The sequence below is a fragment of the Lissotriton helveticus genome, chromosome 10 (genome assembly GCF_964261635.1).
Source record: "Lissotriton helveticus chromosome 10, aLisHel1.1, whole genome shotgun sequence".
Taxonomy (NCBI): domain Eukaryota; kingdom Metazoa; phylum Chordata; class Amphibia; order Caudata; family Salamandridae; genus Lissotriton; species Lissotriton helveticus.
The window spans coordinates 1,125,603,950-1,125,622,496 of NC_136071.1; the positions used below are offsets into that span (position 1 = coordinate 1,125,603,950).

General features: G+C 50.0%; 1 protein-coding gene across 1 annotated transcript in view; it reads left to right on the forward strand.

Moving 5' to 3' along the window:
* Positions 1-18,547, forward strand: part of TOPAZ1 (testis and ovary specific TOPAZ 1) — a 2,142,665-nt gene that overhangs the window by 842,702 nt on the left and 1,281,416 nt on the right. Inside the window, exon 9 of the mRNA XM_078663910.1 lies at positions 15,111-15,174. Within this exon, the coding sequence (XP_078520036.1) occupies positions 15,111-15,174 (64 nt within the window). The remainder of the gene's footprint in view (positions 1-15,110; positions 15,175-18,547) is intronic.

An 18,547-nucleotide genomic window follows, 5' to 3' on the forward strand; every position in this document is an offset into this window, starting at 1 on the left:
AATAAAATCATACACATCTCAACAATACAAAACTAATTTTCCATTTAAAAAGAGAACAGCGGGGCAGTGGCCAAGATGGCGGAGTGAGTGGTCGCACTCTCCGTAAGCTCCTCCGAGCCTGGGTCCCTGAGCCGATAATAACCGCCGATCTCCCCCCACGTTGCAGCACATCGGCAACGAGAGGAAGGGGGACCCTGGCGACGCCGACCGGGGCGACAAAGAACCCCGTGACAGTGGCGGGAGGACCCCGGAGGCTCTGAACGTGGGCCGGAGGCGGAGCCGGGAACTGCATCGCAGCGGTAGTGCTGCCCGGGGGGTACCTCGAAGCTGCGGAGCCTGCCTGGAGGGGACGGCGGCACCTACCGGACCTTGTGGGGGGTCCCGGTGGTCCGGGACGACCGGCTGCTGGACGCGGAGGAGCTGGGACACGAGCTCCGGCCTCAGACACTACGCGAGGCAGGGGCTGCGGCCTGTGCGTCGGACCTTGGTGGCGCCAGGAGACGCCCTCGGCCTGCAGTGCTCCATGGGAGAAGCGAATGGAAGCCGAGCGGTGTCCCTGGGGCAACGAGTGACCCCGGCGGCGAGGTAGAGACCTCGAGAGGCGGCCGGGGTCTGGGTGACACTACGCGACGCCGCGGCTGCGGCCTGCACCTCCGGTGCCATCTTGTGGATAGCTTCTGGATCAGCGGGCCTACCTGGACGAGGAGAGAAGGGCTTGTTCGACACTCCCGCCACTGGGGACGATTCTGGCCGCTATGTCGACGTCCTGAGTGAGCGGGGCCTGGGGATGGCCCGACATCGGAACGATCTGCCAAGTGATTGCCCTCCCGGGCCCATCGGGGGTGAGGAGCCGGGACCCGTGGCTACAGATCGGCGTAGAATCGCTACGCAAGCCTGGGGTCGGAGCCGGAAGTAGGCCCTTGCAGCGCAACCCCCTGCCCTCTGCGGACGTTCGGCGCCGGGGGGTGACCGACGGCTCCCCCGGTCAAGCACAGACACGAAGGAGGCCCGGGGACAGTCGACGCAGGTGCCGTTGCACCGTGCAGGTGGGGAGTTGTTGAGCGGATCCCGGGGGGCGGCCTGCTGTCGCAACGTCCTGGGCCCTCGCTGGTCATTGTGGGGCTGGGGGCTGGCCGGACTTGGACTGCCTGGACAAGCGGGAACATTGAGAAGCGGTCCCCCCCCCCCTCCCCTATCGTGGGTCTCCGCAGCAGTAAAGACTAAGTGGCCTGGGTACCCTAACGGAGACACTGCCGGGCCAGAGCCCACAGGTGCAGCCGGATTGACTGCGTCAGACCCACAATAGCCCGACACTCCGGGGTTTGGTGGGGACCGGCCGTGACACGACCCCTGCGTCGAGAAGTGCGGAGTCCCCTCAGGGGCGTGTGGAGCAGCAAGGCCAGGCCGGGGAGACCTGCACCGGGCCAACCCCTGCCTAATCGTGATCTACCGAGCACACCTGAGTCGCGTGGTCCGGAGCCTTGTAGCGACGACCCCTGGGGCCGGACCCTAGCCTCTCCTCCGATCGCGATCCTTAGTGCGACCTGCCGGCCCGGGAGCAGGAGTTGGCGGATAACCGCAACGCCCACTGACGCGGCACTGAACTCGGATCCCACTAGGATTCGGCCCGCTGGACAAGCAGCACCCTAGGAGCGGGGCCGCACCTTGCGATTACCATCACCACGCTGCATCATTTGGTGTGTCCCCACCGCCTTCAAGATGGCTGGCAACAGAGGGGGCAAGAAAGGGGACCGGACTCTGCCGGAAATGCTGAGTAGGGGTCCCCCACGACAAGATAAGAATCAGCACTCACCGGGCACCTCAGGCGTTTCCCGAGGGGCAGAAGGGGGAGAGCCTCCGGTCACCAGGTCCTTCCTGGAAGCCTTTTTCAGATCGCTCAGAGACGACTTCCAGGCACTAAAGCATGAGGTGGCTGGCGAGGTGTGGGAAGTGCGGAGAGAAGTTAACGAGAGAGTGGCTACCGTGGAGGAGGCCGGACACACTCGAGATGACGAGATCGCACAGCTACAACAGGAAGTGATACGATTGCGAGATCAGCAGCTTGACCTTCAAGCGCCTAATGAAGATCTAGAGAACCGATCTCTGCGCAATAACATCCGAGTCCGGGGTGTTTCTTCCAAAGAAGAGGGCGACGACGTAGCTGGATACCTGAGGGACCTGTTCAGGGAGATCCTGGGCAAGCCGGGGGACTTCCCTATGAGAATTGACCGGGCGCACAGAGTAGGCCTGCCGCGCCGGGCCTCGGCACCACCACCGGACATCCTGGCCTTTCTACCGGACTTCCCTCTGAAAGAACAGATCCTCCGTGAAGCGCGGAAACAGCAGTCCCTGAGTTTACGGGGACACCGGGTAGCTCTTTTCCAAGATTTATCAGCCATCACGCTACAAAAGCGCAAAGCATATAAAATAGCGACTGACTTTCTAAGAGAACACGATACGCAATATTCCTGGGGCCACCCTTTTAGACTCATTTTCCGGTGGAACGGGACTCTACATCAACTTCGCTCCCTCCAAGACACCTGTAGTGGTTTAGGAATCACCGCGACAGACGAGGATGCACCTACTCCCCGCCGGGGACGCACCACCAGAGACGGCTGGCAGTCGATCCCCGGTCAGCGATCTCCTTCGTCGTCCCAGCGGCCAGACCCGCCCACCATCCAGGCTGAAATGGACAGCGCAGTTCGAGTGGTGGCCAGAGACACGGCGTCTGGCGATACGGCTTTGACAGCTTGAGAGAACTCCGGGGGGAGATCGACACAGCTCCTCATCTAAGCAGGTTCAGGGGTCCCGGGGGAGGGGGGTGGAGGGAAGGTGTTTTGTGGCTGGACGTCCACGTGAGTAACTTACCGTAGACCTGTCCACAAGGGACCGGACTTGGACAATGGAGTTTTTGGGACAGTGGGTTAAAGGGGCGGAGGGGGGAGGGGGGAGGTGGGATGGCTGGGGGGGTTGAGAGTTGGGATGGGGGGGATGGTTGGAGGGGGATGTTTGGGGGGGTCCCGAAGGGGAGAGGCGGAGTTGGGTGCTTGCTTGAGGGGTTGGTTGAGGAGGGGAGGATTGGGAGGACGGGGAGAAGTGGAGTTGGGCTGTTGGAGGGTCGTTCTAAGGGAGGGGGAGGGAGGGATTCGGGGACCGTACCGTACTGTTGTTGCATTTGCTTTAACCTCACACCAATTTTTCACAATGTTGACACTGGCGCCGCCCCTCCAGGGCCGCGGCCGGCTCATTAAGCTGTGCCCTTACCCTTATCGCTGATGGCCCTTAAGATTGTTACCCTAAATGTGAAAGGGCTGAACAACCCGGTCAAGCGGAAGGCAGTGCTGTCCCTACTTGAAAACGCTCAGGCAGACATTTGTCTCTTGCAGGAGACACAACTCTTGGCCGAAGACTGCCACAGGCTGCGGTCACCGAAATTCCAGACACAGTTCTTCTCCTCCGGAGCTACCAAAACAGCCGGGGTTGCAATCTTGGTGTCTAGAAAGTTTAAGGGGGAGGTCTTGCATAAAGTGACAGAACAGAAAGGGAGGCTCCTAGCTTATAGGGTCAAGACGGGAGGTCTGGTGTTTACTATTGGCTCGATATATAGTCCCAATGACCACCAAGAGCGGTTCCTGCACTCGGCCTTGGAGGACGTCGCGGCCACCCCAGATAGGCACATCATTATTGGTGGAGATCTGAATATGGTCTTCGACTCGTCCTTAGATAGATCGGCGCAGCGACGCCCGCAAACAGGGGAGATCTCGCAACTGAGCAAATCCCACATGGGAGACCTCGACTTGCATGATCTGTGGCGACGCCTCCACCCTACTACCCGAGCCTACTCCTACTATTCACACGCACACAAGACCTACGCGAGTTTAGACCATCTCCTGGTGACGGGACCGGTCTACGAACTAGCCACGGCCTCGGATATGGGGGTTCTTTCAATGTCTGATCACGCCCCGGTAGCGGGCACTTTCCGGCTACCGCCAGTGTCTCCCTTGCGAGGGGTCTGGCGCCTCAGGGACACCCTATTACATAAGCAATCAGTAGTGAAACATATACGGGACTCGATTAGCGAATATCAACGGCACAATGATAATGGTGACACCACTTGAGCGACACAGTGGGCCGCCTTGAAGGCTGTGCTCCGCGGCGAGTTTATCGCCGTTTCCTCAGCGGAGAATAGAGAACGGCAGCAAAAGAGGGACGAACTTACTTGCAAGGTGAGGGAGCTGGAACAGGTGCATCAGAGAACCGGGGCCCCCAGAGTCTGGGGGCAACTTAAAGCTGCCCGAAAACTCCTGTCTGCACTAGACATGGACAGGGCGGAATACGCGGCGTTGCGCTTGAAACATGCGTATTACACCGGCGGCGATATGTGCGGCCGGCTCCTGGCAAATAAGCTTCGTATAGCGCACCAACAACATCTGGTGAAGGAGCTATCGGTTTCCGACGGGGTGACGGCCACAGAGGATAGCCAAATTGCGGACGGTTTCCGCCGATACTACGCCGACTTATATGCGGGCACGCCCTCTTCGGCGCAAGCCGAGGCTGACTATTTGGATTCGGTCGACCTCCCCTCCCTTGCCCCGGAACAGGCAGAGCATTTGGGACGGGACATTCGGATCGAGGAGGTGATCACGGCTATCTCCCGACTCAAACATGGGAAGGCCCCAGGACCTGACGGATACACCCCACTTTTCTATAAAACGTTCTGCCCAGAATTAGCGCTGCTTCTGACGCGCCTTTTTATCTCGTTCTCTGAGCCGGGGGCTATTCCTCCGGACCTACTCCAAGCGACAGTGTCCGTTATCCCCAAGCCGAGAAAAGACCGGACTAAGTGCGGCTCCTACCGGCCGATCTCACTTTTTAATGTGGACCTCAAGCTGTACACCGAGATCCTAGCGGCGCGCCTGGCACCTCACCTGCCGGGGCTGGTGGATCCGGACCAGGCGGGGCTCATCCCCGGTAGACAAACAGTAGACAACACCAAGAGAGTGGTCCATATCCTGGAAAAGCCCTCCCGAATTCCTGGGGAGCGAATGCTTCTTTCGATTAACGCGGAGAAGGCTTTCGACCGGGTACACTGGCCCTACCTGGAGAGGGTACTATGCAAAATAGGCATAGGGGAGAAATTTCGCGCCCTGGTATTGAACTGCTATAGATTTCCGTCTGCAGTGGTGCGGGTGAATGGTTGTAGTTCCCAAAAATTTGCGATAGAGCGGGGCACCAGACAAGGGTGTCCGTTGTCACCGCTACTCTTCGCCCTTTATATGGAGCCATTTGCCCAGAGGATTCGCCAGAATCCGGATGCGTCAGGCGTTCGGATGGGGAGGTATATCCACACCGTTAGCCTCTACGCGGATGACGTGATTCTGACACTTGAAGACCCGAGAAAGGCGCTCCCTGCTTGCATCGCCGAGTTGGAAACCTTCGCTGCAGTGGCGGTTTTCAAGATGAATATGGGGAAATCGGCGGCCCTTGACATCTCGCTGACCACCGCCACGAGGATCGAATTGCAGGGCCTCTTCCCCATGCGCTGGTCTAAAGACCTGGTGCCCTACCTGGGCATACTACTGGCGCCCTCTTTACCTGCCATGGTGACAGCCAATTATGCAGCCTTAGGCAGGAAAATTAAGGAGGAATTGACCCGCTGGAACAAGGGAACACTGTCTTCGCTGGGCAGAATAGCCGCGGTGAAGATGACTCTCTTACCACAGGTACTATATCTATTTCGGGCCCTACCACTTCAACCCCCGAAGGGGTGGATTAGGCAGGCTCAAGCGGATATCGCGCGCTTCGTCTGGCAGGGCCGCAAACCCAGACTCAAGAGAGCCTTGTCCACACTGGTACCTGAGTCCGGGGGACTTGGCATACCGGATCTTCACAAATACTTTCAGGCGACGCAACTACGGTATCTGGTGGAGTGGAGCAGGTGGGAATCTGATAAGCACTGGCTATTCCAAGACCAGGCAGTGGCAGGCAGGACTCTGCAGGAGGTGCCCTTCCTGCGCAGAGCTCACCGTCCCCCCAACCTCTACGCCTCCTTCATCACGTGAGTTCCGATGCGAGTCTGGGACGCCGCGAATGCTAAGCATGAGTTCACTACCTTCCCGTCACCGTTTTCGCCGCTGGTCGAGAACGCGGACTTCCATCCTGGGATGGAACCCGGAGCCTTCGCGCACTGGCGGACGGCTAGATGCAGTGCGCTGTTTCACATGTACGGCCCGGATGGTGCCATATCATTCCAGGATCTCAGGCGGGAATACCACCTGCCTGAGACCGAACGGATGCGGTATATGCAGGTGCGTCACGGGGCGCTTCAGCCGCAGGTACGTGACTTAGCTGACCGGAAGCTCACGCCTTACGAGAAGTGGCTGGCGACGCGCACCTTGGACTCCAAACTCATCTCAGATCTATATAAGCTCCTGCAGCCCCCCCTTTCCATATCTACAATCCCGGGCCGGAGCGCTGGGAAAGGGAGCTGGGAAGGGCTCTGAGCCACACAGATTGGGACCACATTTCCTACCGGGCACGCCACTCCGCGTACCATGCCGGACTCACGGAAACGTTCACTAAGATATCCACCTACTGGTACTACACGCCGGAGAGATTGCACGAAATGAATCATAACATTGTGAACACCTGTTGGCGAGATTGTGGACAGATCGGCACGCTTACACATGTTCTATGGGATTGCCCTCTATTGAGTCCCTATTGGAAGTAGGTCTTGGATGAGATAGACCTGTGCTTTGACATTGAACTGCCTCGCTTCCCCGCCTATGTCCTGCTGGGCTTGCCCAACGGCCTGATGTATCCTCTGAGGTCTAGAAAGGGTAGGCAGATAGCGATCGCCTTGGGCTCAGCGATCCAGAACATACTCATCTACTGGCGCACCACCACGCTCCCCACCACTATTGGTTGGTTACATAGGTTGTGGCATGTCCTGGGAATGGAGAAGCTATCCCTCATGGTGGCGGGGGAGGTGGATAAGTTTGAAGAGCTGTGGCTGCCATTCCATACCTTACTACAGTCAGAATTCACAGAAATTACCTGTCCCCGATATCTCCGGCTGCTACGGCTAACATCCTCGACGACCCCATCCACCTAATATGCCTGGGAGGATTGACGGGCGGGAGGGGTGGGCACATTGCAGAGGTGGTAAGGGAGGGCGACTTTAGCACAGTACGGGGGGAGGGAAGAAGGTGATCCAGTGGGTGGGATGGGAGGGGGGGAGTTGGGGAAGGGGGTGTTGGTTCTTGAAATTGTCGTCACCGCATACGCACCTGGCACCATGCTCTGAGGGACGTTATAATTGCAGAACCTTGCACGCTGGTTGCGCTCCTGTAGCGGAAACTTTGCACTACTTCTTTTGATACGACTGTATTCATTTGTTTGTATTGTTTTCAATGATGCAATAAAATACTTTAAACCTAAACAGAGAACAGCAGCAAGCAAATACTGGAATTTTTTCTCTGTACTAAAGTGACAATGCAAAGCGAGATATCAACACAAATGCACACAATATTTCAATTTTAAACAGGTGAATAAGCGCAATGCACAGTGGTCTCCAGGTGGAGACAAAACCATATACTAAGAAAGTGGAATGCGAACTGCGACCGAAGTCGGGACTTGAACTAGGATACTGAGAAGAGCTGGGGACAGAAGGAACCACCCAAGGTAAGTACCTATGAAACCCACGGAGGCTGTATGCAGAGTCTAAACACAGCTGTTTACTTAGTGCATGTGAACTGGAAAGTCTTGGTTGCAGTTTTAAAGAACGACACTTCCCAGTTGACCCTGAAGAAACCCCATGGAAGACAGACGGTTGGAGAGTCACCATACCTATTGGAGATCCCAGGAACCAGGATACCTACATCAGGGAAGCTGGGCGCATAGGTGCGAAATGACTTCGGAAACTGCTGTAGACCACAATGGAGGACTTTAGAAAAGATGCCACTGGCGAAGACTGTGCAAGAGTCTTTGGAATCCAATGGTGGATTCTTGAAGAGAAGAACCTGCAAGCTGAGGGGACTCTATGGGGAGGGAGGGGAGTCTATGCCACTCGGAGCTGACCAGGAGGCACAGAAAAGGCACAGAAAAGCAATGACCACCTATGACGGAAGATGCAGGAGTGATGATGGTGACCATGTCGCTGCAGCGGTGGGGACCAGACATTGTTGAGGAAAACCAGGAGCCGTTCATTAACTGTCCAGCGGTAGCACCAACAAACCTTGGCAGCAGCAACAGATGTTGAAAACAATGAAGGAGGAGCACAGGTGGACCAGAAAGCTCCAAGGAACTCATCAAATGCAGGAGAGTCAGAGCAGGCCCAAATAAGCAGGGCAGCCCACTGAAGCAAGAGAAGACCCTTGAGGACCCACGGGCCAAAGAGAACGAATTCTCAAGAGGTCCTAGAGAAGCTCACCAAAGATGAAGGCCCATGGTGCAGAGGATGCGGTGAGGACAAAGATCTTGGCAGGAAGAGTTGCTGAAGTCTGGAGCTTCTTGTAGCCCGAAGAGGGCTGTAGTGCAGGGATACTGGCCTTAAAATGGCAGAGAGGTCGGGTCAGACCTCGGCCTCGAGGGAGTTTCAGAATCACACCTGTGTTGCTGAGCCTTTCAAATTCCGTGGGACATCAGGAGCAGCAGACCTGTCCGCTTCATTACTGTGCCTGCAGATGCAGGGGAGTGACTCCTTCACTCCAAGAGAGATTACTTTGGGTGTCCTTGATGCCCATTGGTATGTTGAAGATCCAGTAAGAAGCACAGACACCGAAGATGAGGATTTGCAGAACAGCAAGAATAGGAGCAGCAAGAGTCTTCCTTGATGCCGGCCAAGTGTTCAGACGGTTGAAAAGTGACGTGGCTTCAGCCTTGAGTCTTGTCCCGCGACCAGTCTGAGGACCCACCCACAGGTAAGCCCTTTTTACACTAGGAAAGAGGTTAGGGCAGCTCAAGGGTTCCTCCCAGAGGAGGGGCTGGACAGAGGGGAAGATACTCTCATGTCCTATGTCCATTTTCACGCCAAGGGCTCCCTGAACTGGCTCAAACTGGAGTATGCAAGGAGGGCACCAAATGTGCCCTTCAAAGCAGTTTGGTGGCGCTGGCAAGCGTGATGCCCCTGCCCAATTAACTAAGTCAGTCTGGGATGTGGTCACACCTCCCTGTGACAGGAAAACTACTGTTCTAGCTTCTGCTGGTAGAGCTCAGCTCAGCAGCAGGAGGGGAGAAACGTTTCCTTGTTCGGCAGCGCACCAGCTTGCTATCAGACCACGAGAGACTTTTACCGGGAGTACTGGGGCTTCCCGAAGTAGCCCCACAGTGCATGAATCATATTCAACACCAGTAACTGGGTTGGATTAGAATTGTAACATGTTTTATACCAAACATGCCCAGGTTCGGCAAAGCCGCTATATAGTTAGCCATTGTGCAGTGACGCATGGCCACTATATCAAAATGACTGACCACACTTACAAAGCCTGAATAATGGACTCTGGGTTTTGTAGGGCGTGTCTTGGTTTGTTCAAGATGTCCTGCAAGGGGAATGTCATGTGCTAGGGACAGAAGAAAACCCTTGTCCTTCTGAAGTATGACCAACCTCCTGGTGGCACCAGGCTTGGGTTCTCTACTCAGAAGACAGAAGACAGTCTTCCGAAAAGCTCCTCTGGGACCCACTGACATTCCTTGCCTCCTCAGCAGCAGTTTGCTGTCTGAGCTGTTCAAGAGAGGGGCACAATTTCTGCTCCAGACTCGTCTTCCCTGGAAAGACCCCTGCCCCCAAGAACTCTGCTGTGTCAGGCCCAAGTTCCTCGAGGACACTTCCAGCTAGGATCATCTCCCTCTGGGGACTGAATCTCTCTAGGAGTCTGAAAGGAGGATCATTTCTTACCCTTCACACTCCTTTTTTTAGGAGCAAGCAGGTCACTATTTCCAGGATCCAGAGCTCCCTCAGTGCCTGTTTGGCCTGAGCACTAGTCACAGCAAATGCACTGGCAGAGATTCAAACCATCTCTGCATGTGTCCTTAACTCCACTTCAGAGTAGGGTAAAATTTCAAAATCTATCCCCAACGGACCTTCCACAGGTAGGTCTAGGGAAACCACAACTCTTTTAGGGCCAGTTACCCCTCCCCAGCCGAGATTTACAACTGCCAAGGAATGATCAGTTCAGACTTTACTTGCATTCGTCACTTGGTAAAGTTTGACCAAATATGATTTGGTCAGGAGACACAGGTTTCTCTGTCACCAGTGTGACACTGGCCCCTGAATGCCACAGCTTCCTGATCATTAATCAGTGGCTGTTGTCTTTACTTGACCAGGTTAGTGGGACTTAAATGTAAAGTGGCAAGTTCCATGCCACAGTCACAGACAAGGACGGCCTGAATTGGAATTCTGACTAGGCAGGAACCCACTTCAGAACCCAACGTTAACCCTCCTAATTCCTCAGGGGCACTACTACTTGTACTGGTTCTAGGGATGCTAGTTGCCTTGGGGCAGTAGTAGTAGCCTCTTTGGTGTTAGCTTTGGAGCCATTGGTACCCCTTGCTCTGTCGCCTTTCTCCCTACACAGGGAACACCTAGATTACTTGTCAGACGAAGAAGAGGTTTGGGACCCACCCCCAGAGGAAGATTTTTGGGGACCTTGTGAAGACTCCTCCTTGTCTTTGCCCTTGTTTGCACCCTTTCACTTGGGCCTTAGAAGAATCTTGCTTCTTTTGTTCACCTCCATCACCATTGTTTTTCTACTTTACCCTGATGCATCCTCCTTTGTCTGCCTTCTTTCCCAATTCTTGGGGAGAGGTCAGATCACAGTCCATCAGGTACCGGTGCAGCTGCTGATTTGGATAGTTAAGGATGTTCCCCTTCATCCATAAATTGTGCAATCCTTCATAATCATGCACATTACTTCCAAGAATCATGCCTTCCGGAGCCTTAATAGCACTGTTAACAAATTCAACCCAGTCTTGGGTGTGTGCCTTCTGTGTGTCCCTGAATTTGACCCTGTACTGTTCAGTGGTCAAACAAACCCCATCTATGAAGGCACTCTTGAAGACTGTGTAGTTGTGAGCATCTTTCATTTTGGCAGTGAGGAGTTTGTCTCTACCTTTGCCAGCAAATGAGAGCCACATGATAGCTGCCCACTGCCCTTTAGGGACTTTCTATACTTTACAGGCCCTCTTCAAGACAGTATAAGAAAACATATATCTGTCATAAGTGGTGCTAGCACCAGCTCACACAGGCTGCAATTGAAGGCCTGTAGTCCCAATTTGAATGGCCACCCATGAGTGGCATAATACATGTTGCAGCCCATGGGAGATCCCTGGTATACCCATGCCCTCGGTACCTTAGTACCCTATACTAGGGACCACACTTAAAGGTTATTTACTGGCCGTTTCGGCCTTTCTACGTTTATCAGATCAACCTACTCTCTCTCTTCAAATCACCTGTTGTGATGTCCTTTTTGAAAGGGTTGACCAATATGTTCCCTCCAACACCATTTCTAATGCTGCAGTGGGAACTTAATTTGATTATCTGAAGTGCACTCCCTTCGAACCCATGCACAGTTGTATTTTTCGAATTTTTAACTATTAAGATAGCCTTCCTCATCGCCATAACGTAGGCTAGGCAATTGAGCAAATTCCAGGCTTTGTATGTAGTTACACTGAATACATCTTCCTGGACAAATTTGTCCTCCATACAAAAGTGGCATTCCTGTCCTAAGGTAGTCATGCCCTTCCACGTAGGGCAAACCATCACCTTGCCATCTTTCCATGCACTGCCTCACCCCTCGAGATAGTAAGAATAGCTTTAAGGTCTTGACACGAAGGTAGCACTTCGCTTCTACATAGATTGAATTTGAGATTTCTGTAAGGATGACCCACATTTCATTGGTTCATCTTGGCCTAAGAAAGGAGAGGTGGTGGAAAAGACTAGATGGTTTGTGTTAGGCATAAAGAGCTGCTATGGGCTGCCCGAGAAACCGCTACCAGTAGGCTTGCACTCTCACCCTTCCAGAGTGAAGGCTGCTACTACTGCATTGTTGCACAGTGGGCCAGTTTTGGACACACTTCAGGCCAATCTGTGGGCACATCTCCATATGTTCATAAAACATTACTGTTTGGATAGCTGTTCAACGATATGGGCTCTTTGCCTGATCTTTCCTGCAAGATTGCCTGGTCTGAGCTGTTCCACAGACTGATTGCTAGAAGAGATGTACTGCTTTGGTATCAATCTATTCACAAGGTTAGAAATCAGCGGTCAGAAGTCTCTATCAGAAGCTAGGTAATTGATGAAATGTTCCGGATTCAGTCTGGTGCCTGAGGAAATTTAGGTGGTGTGGAATCTGCAGTCAAATAGTCTTTACCAGAAAAGGTGTTACTGAAGGGAAGTAATTTGTTCCTCTGTGCTGCAGTCACTTCTAAGGCCAGATTACTAGATTGTTTTCCTGAGTGTTTGAACAGCTGCATATTTTTCAAAAACATTTCCTAGCCAGCGAAGGTTAGTCTCAGAAAAACAGTTTGAATAACTGTTCGTATGTGCTTGATGATAATTTTGTAATTTGAACGATAGTTAGAATGTCTGGAAATAGTACCTCCTTTTATGAAGCATTCACTACATTTACATGACTGATTGAAGAGAAAAAAATATATTTTTGTTAAGAATATTGGATGATAGTTTCATTATCCTGGGCAGAGGTCAGCTTTAATTCTCACATTGTGTTTGTTAGGTTGTCAACTGAGATTGGTGAGAAATTGATGGTAGGAGAATAGCATGTGACTAGAACTGCATCAACTTTGGTAGGTATAGAGTTCCTAATTAGCAGAATCATGCCGAAAAAGAACTCTAGGCAGTTAATGGTTTATGGATGTAAGAATTATGGATGAATGTGAAGAATTAAATTTCACACTTAAAGAAGTTTCAGGTGTTGTTTAGTGAGGTACTGATTTTACTTTGTGTGGATTCCACTGTATTGGGTAGGGAGTCATTTTTGTATTTTCTAGTATTTTTAAGGTTTGCTAGAGAGCAGGCTTTTTTTTTTAAGCACCTGTTCCTCTCGAGCTTTCATAGTTCTTCTCTTGCTTGTAAGAATTTATCGGAGAACAGTGCGTTCCATTTGTTTGTAAAGGTCTTCGATCTACAACAGGGAGTCAATTTCCTATGAGACTGCAGTCTCGTGGGTTATTAATCTATTCATGTCACTGGAAAAATCAAAAGCCATGGTTATGTTTTCGGTTTATGATCACTCTGCCAACGAATCTTGTTTGAGGGATCTTCTATAAAAATAACCCTTTAGTAAACATTGATATGAATGGTAATGGAAATCCGAAGGCGATCATTCTCTAAACCTCAGTGCTAGTCTGACATTGGTCAGAGGTTGAGTCATGTATGACTAAGTCAGTAGTTTTACTTTCATGTGTATGAGAGCCAGAGATGCTTAAGGAAGGTTGAATTATGTGTTTCGTTAACACTCTTGTGTAAGAGCCAGAGGGCTTGTTCCAGTTAATGCCAAAGTCCTCTAGTTAGTTGGATAGTTGATCATTTATATAATCATTGAAACCTTCAGTGAAGGATTTACTGGTGGGGTTGTGTGCGTTTTTTTTACTGATTTTAAAAAGAGGTAAACTTTGGGTAATTATTTTTTCTACACGTGTTATTTTTCTGATCGGTCATGGCACCCTATCTCAATATTCCATTATTAGCTCTTTTCTTTCCTATGATTTCATAGTCTATTGATGCTAATTGCTCAGGGATTGTTATAGAATGTGAACAAGGAGAATCAAATGCCACAAAACCTTCCGAAGAGGTGTATTTAGGTGTTGCACTAGAGACCAATTTAGCCCTATGTAGGATCATAGTGAGCGGAGATGGAAAGGAACACTATGGAATATTGATTCAAGTTGACATGAATGGTTATGGCAGAAAGGTAAATCGGCAATGACTTACAGGCCTCTGGGACACAGGCGAACCAGCTTCCTTTAGTACATACCTCACAACAGAGAGCTCAGTTGTTATGTACAACTACTAATACTGTTCTTATTGTAGTTTTTTTGTTGAAGTCAGTTGAGGTAATATGGAAACACTTCAGTTCTCCATTTCCCACGTTCAAGAGCAGAAGTGGACTATCACAGCATTGGTTTAATTCTAACTACACATGTGTGGAAGGCTTTAGGTACCATTGGCCTCTTGGCAGCCACAAGAGGCTTGCGTGCAGAAGTTCGGCTGAGGATGCATGAATGTTGACATTGGGAACACCCACCTGGGATGTGTGGTGTGTCCTGAAACCATGTTAAAGCACTCTCCTTCCCCTGCTTGTCCCACTTCAGTAGCTTTACGTCTTCCCACAGTGCTTTTGGCTCAGAGAAGCAGTTTGGGAGGAAAGGGTTTCCATAGCCTCGCCTGTCACATCAATTCTCCATTGCTGACAATCTGCATACTGCTATGTCTTACTTGTGGGCACTTCTTCTCGTGGATTATGGAGCAAAGTAGCACCTCAAGCTCATCTCTATAGCATAGGTATTATGCAGAAACGTAAATCTTGTTGGATACATACCTGAAATTATTCATATTAAGATTTTGAGCAAGTGCTAAAAATATTTGCCCATTATGGCATTAAGCACTGTATTGTTGGCAGTCCCAAAAATGCGAAACCACCCTTCTTTGGTTTCTCCCACCAAAAGCACAAGAGGTTCTCCAGCAGCACCAACTCCTTTGGACAGGAAGGCTTATAGGACTTGGGATAATTTGGGAGCACACTTTTAAATGTAATAGCATCAAGCAGCCCCATTTGAATAGAATCGAACAAGAGAACCTACAATTTTAGGGCATCCAAAGGTGGAGCATATTGTTGAAAGTGAGTGTAGACTTGGAACAATTTGTTTACGTTTGTTGATGGAGGGTTGTTAATTACATACAAAATACCACAATGAACCGATATCTTGCACATGGCTACCTTGAGCATATCACTCTGCAAAGGTTAACATTTACACTGTTTTAAACTGATCACTTATTTTGTTAATATTATCCATGCATCAGCCTTTCATTCTTCATATATTTTGTAAAACTGGCAATGTGTTTATTACTCTAGCGTTTGCATTTTATATTCTAGCTCTGCATGGAAATAGTTCAGAAGCTGAATAATGCAGATACTCCATCGGTTCTCCATCGTGCAGGTATGTTTATTTGTAACATGTATCTGTATTTGGCTTTATATTGTACTCTTATTCCCCCACCCTTTTCATAAAAATTAATATATATATATATATATATATATATATGTATGTATATACATACATACATACAAGTTTCATTTTAAGAGACCAATTCTCTTCCTAGACATTATGACATCACCGCAGGTTATTAGGCACCCAACTGGGTGCTGATCTCAGTTACCGCTTTTAGGTGCCTGTTCGACGTTGCCCAAAGAGCTCTCAGGCAATTGTGCGAGCTTAGGACAGTGACTAAGCAAAATATCTTGGTACCAGGCCTTGGGGATAAAGTCTTTCAAGAAGCAGCCAGTTGTTGTTTCTTTTGGACCCCCTTGATGCCTGTATTTGGTGTCTTGGTTTGGAGTTCGATGCCACCACATGCAACTCTTGCACCAAGCTGCCCGGGAGAGGGCTGCAAAGTAATTTTTGGTAAGGCCCACAGGAAAACTAACATGCAACCCTCTTCTAAAGGTAAGCCATCCTCCTTGGAACATTCGCCTAACAGATATCCTCTCAAAAAGTACAAAGAGCTCTGTGAGAAGAGAAGACTTCTTCCTCGAGCAAGAAGTCCAATTCATGTGACCGTTCCAACCTCAGTGCTACGTCCCTCCTCTTGACACTTCTTTGATGTCAGGTGATCACGTGATGCCTAAGAGAATGAGTCTAGAGTTTCCTCCTTTGACTGATCTCACTCCGGTAAGTGCCTTATGGTTTGTGATCTGTTGGTACTACATTTTTTCAGGATAGCTCTGCCACGCCTTGTGCTACTTTTTGGAAGGAGTGGGGAGGCAGACTGGAAAGTTACCCTTGGCTGCGGTCTCTGATGCCTCCCAATGCTATGACTCCACAGGCTTCGACCCTCATGTCTTTGTTGAATTGGAAACAGGCTAGATTATCATTCCCCTGTTTGTTCAGCCCTTTATTTGTGCTCCAGGTTTGAAGGTGCAGCCACCCACATTGCTGGCTTTATTTAGAAGACATTGCCCACTGTGTGGGTTCAGGAGCCATCCAAGAAGTTGATTGCGGAAACCATCATCCTTGTGTCAGTGGAAAAGGTCAAGGCTAATCGGATTAATAAACCCCATTGTGACCATCTCCCCAGTGTCCAAAGCCTCATCTGCCTGGAGGAGGGTTTCAGTTCAGATTCAGACGCCTTGGCTATGGAGTATAAGACCTATGGCTGGATGGAGGAGCATGACTCTGGCTGATTCCCCTCCTGTCACCTTAAAATACTAATGCTGGCCTCTATTTTGGATTAGAAAGTGCCATTGGCCTAGATACTGTGCTAGAATATTTCCTATACATTTGTTCCTCCAAAGGTATAGGTTTTATCTTTTACAGTATTCTTTTGGAGGGTTATAGAAGCCTTTTAATTGACTTTATCTTATACAGAAGAAAATCTAACACGTTGACAGAAATCTTAAAACCTGTGGCACTGGTGGAGCCCTCACTTCTGTTTAACGAGGCCCTCTTGGACCATAGCGTGGCTGCATAGGAGAAATCCTTTTCTGATCTGCCAGTCTGCAGGCGATTTGGCAGATGTCATTGGTCTACGCCAGGAAACCTGCACATTTTCCTTCCTTCCGCCAGTCACTGGAGAGTCTGGTTAATCAAACAGTCATCAAAGCAGAAGTTCAGTGCCTTTCATATGGCTTGCAAAGACAGAAATTTTGTGAAACCTCATTCTTTTGGTCACAGAGATTTTGACTCTTGGTGTATGGAGCCCTCTGTACAGCTAGCTCCACTTGTGTTTTAGGTCTGTATGTTAATGAAGTATAGGAACTGGAGTAACTTTGCCAGACCATATGAAAAAGTAATTCTCTGATCTGGTGGGTTCAAAACAGATCCTAATTATGACCTTAACTCTGTGTACATCGTTGCTTTGTCAATGGATACGCCCGTCATGCTGCAGTTACAGGCTTTCAGGCATTCCACTGGGTGTGTGGGAGATATTCAGGCTATTCTCATCGACATGGCCTTTCATGGCAAGTAGCTATTCATTGAGTCGTCTAGCTCCTCCTTGGAATACACTCAAGAATAGCAGGGCTACGGTTCACACCCTTGGCTTGGCCTCCTCTGCACTGTGGTTCCACCAACAGTATTGTAAAGTCATGGTTATTTTTCGGTTATAGTGTTTTGGGTCATTTAAACCTCACAGCAACTGTTGGAAAATGGCCCTCTCTGAAAGGTCACCTCAAAAGTTTTGCCTTCCTCCTCTTCTTTTTGCTGAACTCTTTTTGTAGGCCCTAGGACTCTGAGCATTTTCCCACTGCTAATCAGTGCTAAATTGCATGCACTTCTTCCATAAATGTGTGTTCTTGGTATACCTGATTGACCTATTTAATTTACTTGTAAATCCCTTGTAAGGTGGTTAACCATATACCCATTGCCTGTAAGTTACTTTCTACTATTTGGCTGCAGCACTGATTGTGCCACGCTCAGAAATAGCCTTTCAAACCTGTCTCAGGCCTGCCACTGCAGTACCTGCATGTGCAGTTTACTGTTACTTGGACTTTTTTTGTGCAGAGTTTTATATAGCGCGAACTAGACCCGAAGGTATCGAAACACTTTACGCGAGCACCACTTACTTTACAGACACATTCATTTTTGTTAGGCACGGGGAGATTAAGTGATTTGCTCAGAATCACAGTATGTTGAGCGTCCCTGCTGAGACTCGGAACCAGTTCCCCAGCTCCGAGGTCGAACGGCCCTAGCTGTTGGCCCTCATTCTCTCCCATTTAAAACTACTTGCCAAGCCTTAAACTCCCTTTTTATTACATACGTCACCCCTAAGGTAGGCCCTTGGTAGCCTTAAGGGCAGGGTGCTATGTAAGTAAAAGGTAGGACATGTACTTTTATGTTTGGCATGTCACGGTAGTGACAAACACCCTATTTTGTTTTTCACTACTGTGAGGCCTACTCCTCTCATAGGCTAGTATTGGGGATTGCTTACATACACTTTTAAGTTGTGATTCCTGATCAGAGAGAAATAGCTTTTTCTTATTTCATATCTTTGGAATGGTAATGATAAATCCTCCTTACTGGTGAAGGTGGATCTAGCATTACTGTTTTCGAAATGCCACTTTTAAAAAGTGGACATTTATCTGCACTTACTATTCTGTGTGCCTTATAGCCTGTCTCCAATACACGTCTGGGTGAGTGAGAGCGACACTTTGTGCATTCCCTCTAGACAGCCGCAACACTGGAAGGATAGATGTGTCCTAGTCCTTATCTACATACATCTGCATTCTGATGGCCGTGCCTGGGGAGGACAGATGGGAGGGGCTAACACTTAACTTGAATAGGTAGTGTCCTATCCCCACACAAAGGGCTGAAG